The following is a 17,773-nucleotide window of genomic DNA, read 5'->3' as shown; positions in this document are numbered from 1 at the left end:
TCTAAATTCATCTAAAATTAGCAGTTTCTAGGAATTTGGTAAATTAAAAAAATCAAATGTAGAGTTTGAGTTAACAAATATTTGGAGGTTTTAGACTTTTCAAGAAAAGGTTCCATTTTCTCGTTTCTTATTGAACAACTGGGTTACCAAACAACTACAAAATTAATTTTCTGGCTCACTGTGTTTGAGCTATTCTTTTTAAGTAAGGAAAGCCAGCTTTTTGAGTTCTGTCACTTCTCTGACAGTTTTATTTGTGGTAGAAGAGTGTATGAAATTCTCCAGCTACCAGGAAGTCAGTGACTATGCACAAATCTGCACAATGGTGTTTGCATTCCTACTCCAGGGGGTAGAAATACTGTGTATATTACTCTCCCCTTTTCAGCCTTCTAGAGATCATTAATCACTGGGACATGACATCCTCCCACTCAAGCTCCCAGCCCCCTCCTGATATGCAGATTCAAAAGCAGGGCCTATTTAGAGCTCCTTAATGCTCTGATTAAAGTCTAGTTAGTTGTGGGAGAAGGAAGGCAATCTGAAATCCAGTCCTGTATCAATCGATGGGCTAAACATAATTTAATACCAGATGACACTGAGGAGCATGATAACAGTATAAGCAGACCTACAGCTGTTAGCAAACTTTCCTGGTCAAATGTATCTTCTGTATATTGGAAGCTCACATACCTTTTTTCATGGCTGGAAAATCTACTTATATGAATCTCAAGATCTTCAGAAGATTTTCAGAGGTAAATACATAAGTTTACCTTAATCTAACTCAGTTCAGTAATTATTAATTACTTATGCCAGGCATTTTTAGACAGGTATTATGAAGAAAACAGAGGTAAATCCCTCCCCTTCTGGAGCTTATTTTCTAGCATGTAGAGATCAGTCAAAACAAGCTAATTGAGTAGAAGGCAATAAATGCTCTGAGAGTAAAATTCAAGAGGGTAAAGGGACATGTGCATGGTGGTTTAGCCACAAACTTCTTGGCAGTTCCTCACACCTGCCACTGCTCCTGCCCTTGGGCCTTTGCTTCTGTGCCATTTCCTGGACCGCTCTTTCCCCACACAGTCAAAGGGCTCACTCATTCCCGCACTTCCTTTAAGTCTTTGCTGAAATACCATCTAGGTGAGGTCTGCCCAGATTACCCTATTCAAAACTACAACTCATCGACTTAGTTGGTGAGCCTTGGAGAACAAAGATCGTACTCTCTTTCTTTGTCGCCTCTAGAGCTCAACATAGTGTCTAACACAGAGTAAGTACTCAGTTTATAAATATAAATCAAATGAAATGTTCCAATTTTCAAACATTTATCAAAAGTCTGCCATGTGTGAGATATTGTGCTTATTTTTTAACATTTTATATTCATAATATGTGTATCAAATCAACACACTATACCCCTTAAATGTACATAATGTTATATGTCAATTATGACTCAGTAAAGCTGGGGGAAAAAGACATTATACTTAGCATTGTAATGAGGTGTCATTAGGTGCTGAACTGTCCCCTTAAATATGTGAGATAAAATGAATTGGTCTAAACAAAGAACAACAAAAAAAGCAAGGAAGCAAGTACTTTTTAAATACACACTGGTACTTTTGGATACAAAAAAAGAAATCTTTGTAGATGCCAATGTGTTGAGTGAAAGAATTAGGGTGAGAAGCTGAAGGAAATTAAATCAGATCTGGTCCTTCTCTCTCCTTTCTTCTCTAGCATACAGGCCATCCCCATCTTCCCCCTACTCTCCAAAATAAAACAAAACCACAACCACATCCACAAGCAACTCTTTTTTTTTTTTTTTTTGGCTAAGTGTTTAGCATACGCTTACTGATTATGGACAAGAGGGCTGAAAATACTCTCAGGCAGATAGCAGAGATAGACAGAATTAGGGTGTCCTTTAATGGAGCCACAAAGGTAGATCATACCAACAATTTACTTTTTACCATAAATACAGACAGAAGGAAATGAAATAGAACATATAGATTTTAGAAAGTATATAAAATTCTGATTAGTGGTAATAAAGTTGATGTCAAGGTCAGTTGTCTTTGTCAGCTAACTCATTTTATCTCTATGTCCATGTCCTCCTGATTTCTCTAGGGGAAAAAAGAAAGGCACTGGCTTACAGAGACAACATATCAGAAAAAGCTGCTGCTAAGCCATATTTTTACTCATTTGTCTCCTAGAGCACCTTAGCAGGTTCCTGACATGCCTGCCAAGCATCTGGCTTGATAAAATCTTAGATTAACAGAAAAGAGATTTCACTAAACGATCACAATATATACAAACAAATAGCTTTCTAAACAAAATATCAAAATTGAAGAAACTTTAAAGAAGAGATTTAGAACGAAATATTGGATCTCAAAGCCAATATGCTCATTATAATAACAGTAACAGAAGCAGCAGTGGCAATAGGGTTGTGGTGCTGGCAGGAGCAGCTTCTCCCCATTTTCTGAGAATTTACTCCATACCAGGGATGGATGGCTTTACTAATTGCTCTCATTTAATCACTATTACAATCCTTTGAGTTTGACGACAATGCATAACCATCCACCACACTATCTAGGTTTACTTATTTCATTACATTTTTTCCTCTTAAAAAAAAAAGCAAAAACAAATTTACAAAATAAAGGTAAAAAATGGAACGAGATGTTGAAATATGAAACATTCTGATTATCTTTAAAATGATGCTTTTAACCACACACTTAAGTTTTCAGAGCCACTACAACTGGGCAGAATTTAGTAGATATTACAATTCTAATAAGGTTCTTAAAATAACCCTTTGAGGCTGGTACAGTTTTTCTGCATTTAAATAGATTAGCTTAGAGTTACTACTGCTCTAATGATACTAATCACTTTAATTCTGATTAAAGGGACATGCAAGGCCAGTCCAGATAAACTGTCATGTCAGCAGCAACCTCAATCCCCCAGGAAAGCCTTTTAGAAATACATATAAATCTGTCTGTGGCCCTAGGGATATTCCTTTTTATTTACAGTAGAACTAACACATAATTTATCAGAGCAACTTATAAAATAAAAATAAATTTAAAGAAAAATATTTTTAAAATTTAAGAAAAATAAGTATTTAAAGCAAATATCAGAAAATAAAATAAAGATATCAGATTACTTTAAAAAAAAATCTTTTCTTGTTAAAACCTCTATACAGTTTTGCTCTCTTTTGATGAATATTGGGTACTGTTTTAAAATATTAAATTCACTCTTCAGAGAAATCCTTAGCAATGTTTTTGTGACTAGTGTTAACAACTGCCATCAAAACACTTTCTTCTCATATCCTTGTATGAATGTCATTTAACTTGTGATATCAGATTTCCAAAATAAAGAAATTTATACCTGGGCTTATAAACCCATTTTCTTTTAGCTTTAATATCTAGGTTTCCAGTGTTTCTTGTTATGAAAAAATTAGTGAGATAAAAATGCTCAATAAAATCTTTTTTAAAGGATTTGAGCTACTGTAGTTAATCTGATTATTTTTAAAGACACAGTTCTAGATATTTAAAGGAACTTTTGATCTGTAGCTACAGAAAAAAGTATACTTTTTAATTGTGAAGAAAACAATTTTTTGAAGGCCTGCAGGGCAGAGTACATAAGGTAACCTACCAACAAACTGAGTACAATATCAAATGATAAACTGCCAATCATAACTAAAATAATATGGATATGACTGAAAAATAACAAGGGTATATTTTACACTCTGGCTGTATTTCTATAGTTTTACTTAAGCTATATTTTGGATATACCGTATATTTTGGATATACTGTATGTGCTGTATATACTGTAAATATAATGTCTGTTTTGAATAATTTCTAAAGATAATTTCTACTATTAGAAGAACCCAGTTTTAAATTGTTTTTAAAGGAGATTTAATGCCAAAGTTTACAAGTTTGAATTTATTTGAATTGTTTAAAATGCCATTTGTGTTCTTATAGAATAAAGCACCATAGACAATCTCATGTTAAAGTCAGAAGTGCTGTTACTACTAATCTGACATAAAATAGAAAGTAAGAGAACTGGAAAAATACATTAATACTTCTTCAGTTGTTCTCAGAGAATGATAACTTTTAACAGCAGTCCATAATAGCTCTCGTGGGCAAGTCACAAAACTTGAACTATCTTTTTATATATTGATGATACTTGAGACTGTGACCCAATTCTTATAATAAGTTTTTAAAATTTGATTAACATTGCTTAAGATATACTTTATGATAAACCCTCTTACAATGAAAATATAGTATTAGTTTAAGTGCAGTAATTAAAATCAGGGTTCAACCCCAAGCTCTTTCACTTATATGCAATCTCAGAGAAACTGCTTGATTTTTCTATGACTCAGTTTCATCACGTATTGAAAGGGAAAAATAGTACCTACCTCATAACATTGGTGTGATGATTAAGAGAGGTTAGTCTTTATAAAGCACTCAACATAATGCTACACACAGTATTCAATAACTATGTGATATTATTATTGTTGTTCTGGGTTTTACTGTTGAATGCAACAAATGCCAAATTCTCTTCTCTTGCTGAGGGGCTCAATATAACAAAGTCAAAGGAAACAGAATGAAAATTTCTCATCAGGGCATAGTAATGATTTTCAACCAACTGGCTACCTGATTTACTGTAATATTTCCACTTTCTTGTGTTTATAACAATTAAAATCAAATGCATAAAAACAATAAGAACTGATTATGTCTTTCATTGAATTATCAATAGAGGCTACCTACCTGTGTAGCTCTTCTGTTTTGTCTTCAGTTGGACCTACGATTAATAAACAATGACGAAGGACAGCTGCCATGACACGAAACTGATGAGACTCACTCTATGGCAAATAAAACAGAAGAAAAATTGGAGATTGAAAGAATGCCTTAGCAAAGAGTCTGGTACATTACCACACTCCTGGGAGTCATCCTATGGCATATCAGACCCCCAAAACACTTATTCTCATGCGTACATAATAGACACTAGGATGTTCCAGGAACAATTTCCAAGGTAACACTAAGTGAACAGTCATCTCATATGAACAGCTACAGCTACTGCCAGAAATGGCTGAAACCAGAAATTATTGATCTGGCTTCTCCCTTATGATGTGTCAGTCAAAGAAAAACATGATCAGATCCATATATTACCTACTCTGTTTTACCTGATGACAAGATTCAGTGCAACTAGGGATCTTTTCCATTTCCACAAAGTCTAGATTCTTTTGTTGGATAGTATACTGTTCCAGTTTACAAGTCAGTGTAAAAATTCAAACACATATAATACTATCAGATATTTCAGAAGCAGGTTGTGGGTTCTCACACAGAGTCGGACATGACTGAAGTGACTTAGCAGCAGATATGTTACATTTTAGGAAGTTTCCAATTACTTCAAAAGCTATTAAAAGCTTTAAGTTTTGTTTCTGTATATATATATATATATAATTGATTCCAAGTCTATGTAAAGTGAAACATGGTCACTATACATATATGGACTGATGCTGAAGTTGAAGCTCCAATACTTTGGAGCTTCACCTGATGTGAAGAGCCGACTTAATGGAAAAGACCCTGTTGCTGGGAATGCTTGAAGGCAGAAGGAGAAGAGGGTGACAGAGGATGAGATGGTTGGGATGGCAGCACTGATTCAATGGACATGAACTTGGGCAAACTCCGGGAGATGATGAGGGACAGGGAAGCCTGGCGTGCTGCAGTCCATGGGGTTGTGAAGAGCTGGACACGACTTAATGACTGAACAACATCTTATATCCCTATATACAACTTAGCACTTCTAGAAAGATGTCTTTTATAAAATCTAACAAAAAACAGCACAGTTGCATTACTCATAATGTAATATTTTGAATATCTCAATATTTCAAATATTTCATATTTCAATATTTTCAAATAACACTGCTTCTTGCTGCTGCTGCTAAGTCGCTTCAGTCGTGTCCAACTCTGTGCGACCCCATAGAGGGAAGCCCACCAGGCTCCCCCGTCCCTGGGATTCTCCAGGCAAGAACACTGGAGTGGAAATAACATTATCATGTGCTAATTTGGAAAAGATGAAGGTCTCAATGGCATGACAGAAAAAGCATTGCACTTAGAGTCAAGAGTATAGGTTGTGACTTTAGGCAAGTCATATAGCTTCTCTGAGCCAAAGTTTCCTCTACGCAGCTCCACAAACATGAGACTGCTGGGGTTACAAAAGGATTAAAGAAGCTGACATACATGAAAATGCTTAGTACTTTCAATGAAACATTTGAGGGTGAGGGGGAAGGATGAGGTAGGAAGAAATCAAAAGGGAAGACTGATAGAGCTGAAATGAGTGATAAGGAAATTATTGTGTGCTGGGGAGGGGGGACCAGTGGAATGCTAGAAATGCTAAGGGTTTGGAATGAATGCTGTTCTACTTGCCATCCATCTTCAAATGCCTGAATCAAAATTCTCTAATATGCAAATTACTTTTACATACATCACATTACATGAAGCACACTGAAATGCACGTGAAATTCATCTATTACTTAACTCTTGGGCTTCCCTGGTGGCTCAGATGATAAAGAATCCGCCTGCAATGTGGGAGACCTGAGTTTGATCCCTAAGTTGGGAAGATACCCTGGAGGAGGGCATGGCAACCCACTCCAGTATTCTTGCCTGGAGAATCCCCATGAACAGAGGAGCCTGGTGGGCTATAGTCCATGGGGTTGCAAAGAGTCGGACACGACTGAGCAACTAACCACAGCAGTTAACTCTTAAAAAGATCATATTTTCTTTGGTTTGGATAATTAACTAGGAATACAGTTCCTTTAACACTAGATTTTTCTTTATTTTAAATATCACATCATTCTCTTCTCATGTTGATGTTGACAAGCCTCTTGCAAAACTCCATGCTGGTCTTTCCACTAGTCTTTTCACTTCTGCAACTGCAAGTGAAAATCCTACTTCTTTCCATCCCTTCTCCTCCTGTCCCAATCTTTGTGACACCAATTCCCAGGTTGTACCTTATGTCTGCATATCCTCTTTTACTGTAAATACACTAAATTCTATTTCTTTACTCAAAATAACTACTGAAGTCCCTAGAGTTTTTGCCTTGGTTATCGCTGATTCCTTTTCATCCTCCAGGTCTCAGAGAAGCCCCTTCTTGGAGCTTCAATTCCTTCTTTTATTATTCTCTTTCACTGTATCTTGTTATGATTTCTTTCAGGGAATCATAATCTGTAATTTCACATCTGTTTATATACTTACATAGGCATTGTTTTCTCCATTCATCTATTACCTTCACAGGTTTAGAAGGCATATGTTTAATAAATGTTCAATAATTTTAATGTAAATAAAACATTAAAAAGTGCTCAAATCCTAAGTGTACAGCTAGATAAACTTTCACAAAATGAGCACATCCATACAACCAGCATGAAAACAAAGCAATGCCAGGACTGAGAACCTCAGAACTGCCCTCATGACCTCTTCAAATGATAGATCTCTAGCTCTTCAATTATAATTCTAATAAATAACATCATAGGTGAGTGATTTTTGTTGTCATGAATTTTATATGAAGGGAATCATAAAATAAAGACCTCTCTGCATCTGGTTGTGGGATTCATCCACTTTGCTCTGTGCAGTTGTAGTTTGTTGATTTTCATTACTTGAGATTAGTGTTATTTGAAGTGCTGGTCTGCACTGTTTGCCACTGATCTGCAGTGCCATGAGTACAGAAGGTACACTTGAACATTTAGAAACTTTTCAAGCAGTCTGACATTGTTGTGTAATACTGTATTACAAGAGTTCCATTCTGACATCTAGGGAAAACAATCTGTTTCCTCATAGCTAGGTTAGGAAGTCACTGCTGAATATATTATAATTCACATATCCATCCTACTCTTGCTGGACACATGGGCTATACTGAAGAGTGCTGCTATGAACATGTACATACTTTCTTACATGTTATTTGGTATGCTGGGTCATATATATAAGACACACTTTAGGAGGTTCCACAAAACAGTGTTTCAAAGTGTTTATACCAGCTTACACGTCTATCAGTGTGTTCTACAGCTGTGCCAACACTTGGTATTGTCAGCCTTTTAAATTTGCCATACAGAGGTTTTATTATGCATTTTCCCAATGACTGATAATGTTGAACACATTTTTTTCTTATGTCTGTAAGTCATTTGTATAGCTCTTTTATGAGGTGCTTGTTCAAACCTTTCGCATATTTTCCCATTGGGTTGATTGACACTCTTTGTAGAACTTCCTTAAAGCATTCTAGGTAGAGTACCTATGGCATATATGTATTACAAACAGAATTTCCCATTTGGTAGCTTGGTTTTTTTACCTTCTTCTCTTGACGAACTCATTTTAATGAAAGCCAATTTGTCAATTTTTCCTTTATGGCTTGATCTTTATTTTGTACTGTATTAAAAATCTTTCGTATTTAAGAAATGCTTGATTTATTTAAAATAGAGTCATGAAGATAATCTTCTGCTTTCTTCCAAAAGCTTTTATTACTTTACCTTTTACATTTTAAAATCTCTTACCCATCACAAATTTTTCCTGTATGGTATAAGGTAGAGATTTAAATTTATTTATGTAGTTTTGGCTGTGCTGCGTCTTTGTTGCTACATGTGGGCTTTCGCTAGATACAATGAGCAGGGGCTCCTCTCTAGTTGTGGTGTGTGGGCGTCTCATTGCAGAGGCTTCTCTTGTTGCGAGCATGGCCTCTAAGCATAACACAGGCTCAATAGTTGTGGCTCGTTGGCTCCAGAGTGTGCGATCAGGAGTTGTGGCCCATGGCTTAGCTGCCCTGTGGCACGTGGAATCTTGCTAGGCCAGGGATCAAACCTGTGTCCCCTGCACTGGCAAGCAGATTCTTAACCATTGGACTACCAGGGAAATCCCTAAATTCATTTTTAATTGATTAAAAAACCCACCTCTTCCCACTGCACTTCAGTGTTTCCTGTATCATAACTCAGTTGACTATATATGTATATGTTTGTTTCTAGACTTCTTATCCTATTGTTAGTCTATGGCTCAATAAATATTTGTTGAATAAGATCTATCATTTAAGATGTCTTACTTAACAAAGGTTAGAGTGGACATGATTTCCTACTATCGGTTATTCTGCTGTGTGACTACATAAACTCTTTGATTTTCACTGTTCTCATTTGTCAAATGAGATTAATATTCCTCCTGTCTCATATAGATGCTTGAAGGATTAAATATAATTGCTCTTTACAAAACAGTATACAAACAACTTATAAACCATCATTTACTTCTTCAAGAGCTTAGATTTGATATCTTTAGGGCATCAGTATTTTCTCTTCTGTAATCCTACTATCGCCAAAGATTGATAAGGAAAAAAAATCCCTAAGACAGCGAGGAGGAAAAAAGAGAAAAGCAAGCACGCTTGTTGGGATAGCAGAAATCAAAATGAGATAACACTAAAAGAGAGGTAGAAACTCATGAAACTGTTTGGAATCTTTTTTTGGTGGGGGGACCTTTTTATATAGACTTTGCTTCTTATTTATAGATTCCACTACTGTACCATTGCTTTTTTCTCCTATGCAATCTGTGTAATATTTTCATTTTTGTTTGGTAAAGGTATCAATATCTTCATACCTTTTCACTGAAAGCTTTAACTGATCTAATCAAGGCCTGAGAAAAAGTCTGAAAGGAGAATACTTCACACCAGTGAGTCCTAAACAGGCTATGTTATCCCAGGGTAGTTCTAATTAGTTCAAGAAGGTTTAGGAAACTAGTCCTATGAAAATTAAATTTCAATTCTACAAAGGTGAAACATAAACACACATGCACACACAAACGTACACATGTACTCTTACCTGGAAATAAGCTATACCCTGGGCAGTATTTCACCCTATATTTTACCCAGGCTATTTTTCAGTTATTTGTCCTCCTAAATTATATTATGTTCAAAGATCTCTGTCTCCTTATAGGCAAAGATTAAGTATTCTACCTTCACATCTTTCACAGCTAACATGGTGCTGGGCATAAAGTAATAAATGTTTTTTTGAATTAACTCACAAAGGGAAATATAAATGCTATAAAATAGTGTGCTGTAGCTTCAAAAAAGTTAGAATCTGCTCTCTAAACAATGTTATTAAATGTTTTAGGTTTCCAGAAAAAATTTTTTAATAGTTTTGAAATTTTTAAAGGTATCATAAACTTTCTTTCCTCCCTGTCACTTAGGGCTATTTCTCTTATATATTTCTGTTTATGCAGATTGCACACACTGCATCACATTTTATTTTTCATAAAACAAATACTCACTAAACATTTATTCTGTGCTAGGTATATTGCTTAGCAAAAAGACTAAGACAGTGAGGTCAGATATACCTGCAAAGATCTATAGAATACATGGCATTTGTAGCATCTGTGTATTCTGAGGTAATTCTTTATTTTCAAACATACAGAAAGTGTAGAGAACAGTAAATAATAGGACAAAACAGTTATGTATATCCATCTGTTCACATGTCTGATTTTCCTATTGTACTGTTAGTTCTCTGAGGGCAAAGATGCTTTATAATGCATACTGTGTACCTAATATGAAACTCTGCATATGTTGGGGACAAAATAAATGTTTGTTGAAAAAATGATTCAGTTAAAAGAGAGAAGCTTTATTTTTAATTAAATAATGTCATGTACTTTTTTCACATTTCCTTCAAAGTCTCTAAAATAATTATGGGATCAATCTCTTCTGTTACAATGTGACATACCGATTGACTCCTAAAGATACTCACTCTCTTATCTCACTCAAACAGCATCCTTTAATACTCAGATACTTGTACTACTTCTCTGTACTTGGTTGTCTGGCTCTAACATGTGTGCTTGTCCTTGTATTTTTTCACTACATTGCATGGATACCTAGGAAACACCGCAGAAGGGAACATATGTTAAAAGTAAGGGATCTCTAGAATAACATGCTTTCCTCGATGAGCCAAGACATTTAGCAAAGTGTTAAAACAGGAAGAAGATAGGATCATTTCCATGAACTTTTCCAGAATTGACTTTGGGTCCTATAAAAGGAATCATTTGACCATTTGACCTTTTAAAATACACTACTATCAGCAAAGGGAGAGAGAAAGAGACAAGGAGGAAGGCAGGGAGACAGACAGACACCACACGTGGAAATAAGGCTAGCTACATTTCCTAATGAATGGAAAAGAATCTCCAAATTCTACTGATAGCATTGGCTTCCAGATAGTAACATTGAGGCATGAATCTAAAATGAACAAATTCCACTAATTTGCTAAACCTCAAGAGAAATTTAATTTTCTGTTTTTGTGAATTGTAAATGAACAGTCATAAAAATACCTACTGGAACAGTTAAAACCAAAACCAAACATTTTTTTGTGACAACTGAGTTGTAAAATAGGTGAAGATTTTAAAAAGTGAAATGCTTAGGTTTTAAAAGGTATAAACTAGTACTATTCTTCTGAAGGTCAATATTTGGTAATACATATACATTTAAATACATATGATACATACAAAAAACCCTAAAGTTTTGAAAAATCCTTTGGCACAGGAATTTCAGGAATTTATCTACAAAGACTTTGTAAGAAAATTCACTGTATTACTATTTAAAGTAGCAAACAATTGCAAAAAACTCAAATTCTTACACATAGGGCATTTGGTAAAGGTGGATGGATCCTTATGAAGGAATACTTATAAGTATTTTTACACATATACTTGTGAGTGTTCTTTCATAAGGGCTTCCCTGGTGGCTCAGCTGGTAAAGAATCCGCCTGCAGAGCAGGAGACCTGCGTTCGATCCCTGGGTTGGGAACATCCTCTGGAGAAGGGAAAGGCTACCCACTTCAGTATTCTGGCCTGGAGAATTCCATGAACTGTATAGTCCACGGGGTCACAAAGAGTCGGACACGGCTGAGCAACTTTCACTTTTGTTCTTTCATAAAGATTTATTATCTTTAACAAATATGAAAAGAAAGTGGTTATTAAAATTTATTTTTTTTGGATGCAGAACTCTATATCCCAAATGAAGTCTAGTTATAACCTAAATTTAAAGAAAAATAACAATAGCAACAGCAACAATCAAAGGTGCTTTTTTTTAAAGAAAGGGTGGGAAACTGAAACACTGTCCACTCAACCTCAGGGGTCACTCCTAGGAACTTTATGGCTTCAAGGAACACATCATGTAATCTACTACTCTTCAAGAACATTTATTGTGGAAAAGAAAAAAAGCAAGATGATAAAATGACTTCATTTTTGTTAAAAAAAAAAGTATATATATATGTTTATATATTATACAATGAAGAATGATTAGAAAGATATACAGCAAAATGCAAATAAGGCTTATCTCTGAGTGGTGGGTTTACAGGTAATTTGTACTTTCTTCTTGCTCATATGCTTTTTCCCTTAGATCTTTGAAGTATTATTTAGCAAGTATTCCCTTTCAGAATAAGGAAAATATTATTTTTAAATATGTATTTTAAAGTTGGATTCTTCCATACAGTCAGCTTTCCCATCCCTTTATTTCAGTTGGTATTTTATTTTATTTATTTATTTATTTTTTCAGTTGGTATTTTAAAGTATTAACAATTCTTTAGATGATTGCTCACCTGGAGAAAGATGTCTTTAATCTGACCATCAAGTAGATATTAAAATTCAGGTAAATGAACTCTTCCTGACAAGAGGAAGAGTTTCTCTGCACCCTTACTACAGATTTTCTTTATGCCAAGTTGTAGTGTATTAGTCTCTCAGTTGTGTCCAACTCTGTGAGCTCATGGACTGTAGCCCGCCAGGCTCCTCTGTCCATGGAATTCTCCAGGCAAGAATACTGGAATGGGTTGCCAGTAATACATCCTCCTCCAGAGGATCTTCCCGACCTAGGAATCAAACCTAGGTCTCCTGCATTGCAGGCAGATTCTTTACTGTCTGAGCCACCAAGGAAGCCCAACTCAGTTTAGATGATCCCAATTTTGTTGGCCACATCCAAAGCATCATAGTCAAGTTGTAGACACCTCAATAAAAAGTATTCTATACTCTGATTTCTGTGTCTTTTCACATGCTGTTCAATCTCTGAGAAAGGTTTCCTCCCCTCATTCTTTAGAAGGCTGAATTATTCTCAGTCTTCAGATCTCAGGAGAGACTTTCAGAGGTCTTCTCTAACTATAGTAAATATTCTCCATCATTGTACTGTTTCTTTCCTAGCACTTAACACAATTTAAATTACATATTTGCTTACTAATTATCTGTCTCACCAATAGAACTGAAGTTTGCTTTAGTACTATTCGCCAATATATTTCACAATGCCTGGGTAATACCTGGCAATTGTTCATATTTGTTGACTGACTAAATGCTTGCTAAAATTTGAATTTAGAGACTTATGGAGACTCAAATGGTTTAAATTAACCTTTCCCATGCATGCGTGCGTGCGTGCGTGCGTGCAAAGTCACTTCAGTTGTGTCCAACTCTTTGCAACCCTATGGACTGGAGCCCACTAGTAGTCCAATTCTCCAGGCAAGAATACTGGAGTGGGTTTCCATGCTCTCCTCCAGGGGATCTTCCTAACCCAGGTATCAAACCTGGGTCTCTTAAGTCTTGTGCATTGGCAGGTGGGTTCTTTACCACTAGGGCCACCTGGGAAGCCCAACCTTTTCCAGACTCAAGACTCTGTTGTCAATACTGTTTACAACTTCTGATAATTTCAAAATAGCCCAGAGGCATATTAACTATGTACATTTTACAAAGGTTGTATCCAGTGATCCATGACTCACAAGGGATTTGTTGAGATGTCCACTTCAGGACTACTGATCCTTTATCATGTATCTTTTGAAAAATAAACAGTCTATAATACAGAGTAAGTATTTGCCACTCCAACATTTTCTAAAGCCTCTTCCAGCCCTGCTATTAATTATAACTGAAGCACACTAATTAGGGCTAATCTCAGTATACTGTTATTTATTACACATCATTCCATACATATGCTGATGTGCAGCCGCTGAACTATAAATCCTTTCTGTCAGGAATCTGAAAGGGTCTGAGCTACTATTTTGGACACAATTTAAATAACAGGGCCTCCAACAATGGCAAACCAACAGTCTCAGAAAAGCTCTTGCAACTAAATGGAGAACTTAAAAACACCAAAGCAAACAGTATAAGAAAAATAACCACAGAAGGTACCAAATAAGCAGAGAGACATAACATTTTAAATACTTCCAAATATTTGGTTTCAAAGCACAAATGGAGCATGTGGGCTTTCTGCATCTTTTTCTGCCAAGCCCCAGGAAAAACTAACCATACTACAGTCATCTAAAACAGCTGTTAGGACTGATCTTCAAATATTTGGTTTCAAAATATAGACCTATTTGCACTTTAAAACTCAGATGCCTGCATACTGCTCCTATAGCACCACACTGAGATAATCCTTTCAAAGTAAGGTGCTGGCAAAAACAGACCTTTATTCATGGTGAGAACTGCCTCAAATAGACACGGGAAAATGTTAACTTAAGTCCTAAAGTCAACTGTCAAAAAAGATAATTTGCTCTGGCACCAAAATACTTCTTTTCTTTCTTTTTGTAAGAGACTATATTTTATGAGTTACTTAAGGTTAAAGAGTGAGGGTAAATGTGAAATATTAAGATTGTAGAAGCAAGGGAAAAGATTTGTCCTCTTCACTGAAAATAGTTGACTTTCTTAAACTAATCTTCTCATTCAGCATATTGTTCTTGTGGTACTCAAATATAAACTATCAAATCTGCCTCACTTTGGGTTGCTGGATGGTCCAAGCCATGGAAAAGGATCTTAGTCTAGAAATAAATCAAGTGGTTTAAAATAACCTTCCCATATTCTGGTGTAATTATACTGGTGTATCAGCATATATCCTAGCTGTATCCTATAATTCTGATAGAGTAACACATCAGGAGACTGGTATGACAGGTGATAAACACAGTGTCTTTTACTCTTCTGAGCAGACATCCATTCTGACTGACTGATTTCAACTGGCATAAATATCTCAATGTTTCTTTAAAACAGAGGCAATGAACATGCCTATACCTTTATGAATTATTTTGTTTCCCATCAACTCTTATAATAATTTAAACCTGGTTTCTGCAAGAGGCACTTAAAAAAAAAAAAAGACACATGATAGTACAACTCAAAAAGGAACTATACTTGGCATCTTACAAAACAGCAGTCCATCCTCACCCTATTCTTCTGATAAGTGTCACACAGATGGAAAGAGTAAGAGTTACAAATAGTTAAGAAATGTATCCTGAGTCATATAACTGATTAATGTGGGAATTGGAAACTTCTTCCATTTCCCTGTTTAGCATTCCTTTGTTTCAGGCAGCTCCCAAATCAATTCCAAGCAGACGAGAATACTCTTCTTGACCTTACCTCTTTATGCACCTTCCAACTGTCTACCGTCACATTGAAGAGAGCTTTAAGGGCCTCAATGGCACAGTCTGTCTCCTGAGGTGAGAGAGGAGGTCCATTATGGTCTATGGCCGATTCATATTCATCGGTCCACTTGATGCTAAAGGCACTTTCCAAGATCTGGGTTAGCAGCGGTAGTCCTTGGAGCTCATAGCGCAATTGTGACCTGATGTCAGTGTGCAAAAGTGACAGGACGAAGAGCAAGCGCAAGTCAAAGCACTTAATGTCATTGATAAACTTTCGGTCCTTGCACTTTCTCAGGAGGTTACAGAGCTTTGCAGCAAGGTTAAGTTCCAGACTGAGCTGCTGTGCCATCTGACTGTTGAACACTATGTTACAAAGACATTTTAATGACTCCACAATAACTGGGAACTCTGACACCTTCTCCAAAGAATCATCCGACTCATTTAGCTTGGCTAGTCGCAGCAGTATCTGCATATTTTCCTTGGTTGTTACAGGAACTAAAACCTTTTTGTCTCTGGAGAGAATGCGGAGAACTTCCAGGCAGGACACTTGACATGTTGTTGGGATGTCCTTTAAAAGGACTTTAAATATGCCTTCACAGAGTTTCTGAAAAACAAGAATGAGTATGAAAAATATGGTTATTTGGCTTAAGTGATTTAAAATGGACTGTTTCTCTATCAGTGTATTAAATTGCAGTTCAAGATCTGGCTAGAAAAGATTTTTACCTTTTTAAAGTCACAGAATGTTAGAACTGAAAGAGACCTTATATTTGGTGCACTTCTTTCATTTTACAGATTTGGAAATTGAGGGCCAGAAAGGTTAAGCTACTTGTATGAGGCCAGAATGAATTAGTGGGGTAGCAATAACAGTATGGGTTTCCTAACTTCCAGCCTAATATTCTTAGTTTCAAAGAGAATTAGTGACTTTATACAGATGAGTTTCAAATATCTTATATGTTTGTTCTCAAGAATTTTTAACATCAGACTACATATACTATGAGGATGGAAGGTAATCGTCTGAATCATAGCTATTCCCCTCCTGGAAATAAAAATTAATGCCTTGAGAATTGGTTCACATTTGGCCACAAGTATAGCCTCTTATAAAAAAGACTTAAAGAAGCCTACATTTATGCCCAGTTTCAGCCTTGCTAATGTTTTCCGAATTTATAGTACTATGGGCAGTAGTCCCATGTTATATAAACCTTAGAACTCTCTTTAGCTAATATGTAATAACATTTAATTATCAAATGACTCCAGAGAAGATCTTTTCCTGACAACATTGCTAACAATTATTTCAAGTACTGGGTTGCAAAGAGGGCTCAGCTAGCATATGTGATTCCTTTCAGTCAATTGCAAAAAGGTGCCCCTCTCCACGCTAACTGCAGACAGTGTTCCTACTGGGTGGTCAAATTACCAAAAAAGCCCTCTTCCTCCACACAGCCCTGTGCCAGGACATATGGCTTAGGAAGCTCAAAGTGTGGGCAGGATCTTAGCTTTCCTTCGTTCTCTTGGAGTAGGGCACAGATTACACAAATATACTAGTAGTCCTGGTTCTAAATCTTGCTACCACTATCTCAGAAACAATTATTTGGACCCAAGTGTACTCTATCTTGAATTTTTTGAAAAAGTTTTTTCTGTCATTGCCAAATTTAAGAACCACTGATAATTCTCTTAAAAGTCAATGTCCAGTTTTCTTCTCCATAAACTGCAGATCTGGGTCTCTGAACCTCAAACCTTGTATGAGGAAAAGCAGGTATAACCATTCCACTGCCAACCATTTCTATACCCATTACATTTTATAAAAACAAAAGCAACAACTATGACCAATACAAGGTTTTACAAAGTTTCTATTACTCTGTCATCAGACTTTAACTAAAAGAGGCTATCTGTGGGTCAAGAATTATCATCTTGGCAGAAATTTTAGGCCATGTGCATCTTCTCAGTACATCTGCGTCAAACAGCTATGGAAATGTCAATTTTAAATGTACTATGTTCTCTAGATGGAGGTGGAAAAAAAATTAACCTATCAAGCTAAAAAAAACTTCACTACATTGTTAACTCTATCCCTTAACATACCTGATTAACTAGAAGGGACTTCTACTTAATATTTTAATATCATCATAAAAGCATTTTTTTTCATGAATGCTGTTTTGGGATAGAGGAAAGTATAATATGCCCATTATTAAAAATACATAAAATAGGAAAATTTCTCCAATTTCAGATTTTTCACATCCAAGACAAAGAAAAAAAATATCTTTTACACACTGTTTCCTACATGCTATATTCCTGGGTGGTGGAGTTAAATAACCTTTGCTCCCATATAATTTTAACCAAGAAGGAATTATCTACATTCCTGTTTAAGAAATACATAATAAATAAGGTATTATAAAATATTATATACATGAATTTGGAGTTCTACATATCTAA

The 17,773-nt window shown here is 35.8% G+C and overlaps 1 protein-coding gene across 5 annotated transcripts in view; it reads right to left on the bottom strand.

Annotated features, from left to right (window-relative positions):
- RIC8B (RIC8 guanine nucleotide exchange factor B) overlaps positions 1-17,773 on the bottom strand; it is a 100,749-nt gene that overhangs the window by 46,953 nt on the left and 36,023 nt on the right. For all 5 annotated transcript variants that reach the window (XM_068970473.1, XM_068970476.1, XM_068970474.1 and 2 more), the window contains 2 exons: positions 15,345-15,953; positions 4,731-4,825 (listed from right to left, as the gene is read on the bottom strand). In XM_068970473.1, coding sequence (XP_068826574.1) covers positions 4,731-4,825; positions 15,345-15,953 — 704 coding nt within the window. The remainder of the gene's footprint in view (positions 1-4,730; positions 4,826-15,344; positions 15,954-17,773) is intronic.

The sequence above is a fragment of the Capricornis sumatraensis genome, chromosome 4, assembly GCF_032405125.1.
Source record: "Capricornis sumatraensis isolate serow.1 chromosome 4, serow.2, whole genome shotgun sequence".
In the NCBI taxonomy this organism is placed as follows: Eukaryota; Metazoa; Chordata; class Mammalia; order Artiodactyla; family Bovidae; genus Capricornis; species Capricornis sumatraensis.
Note: the sequence above shows the minus strand (reverse complement) of the source record. Positions and strands in the feature narration are given on the sequence as shown.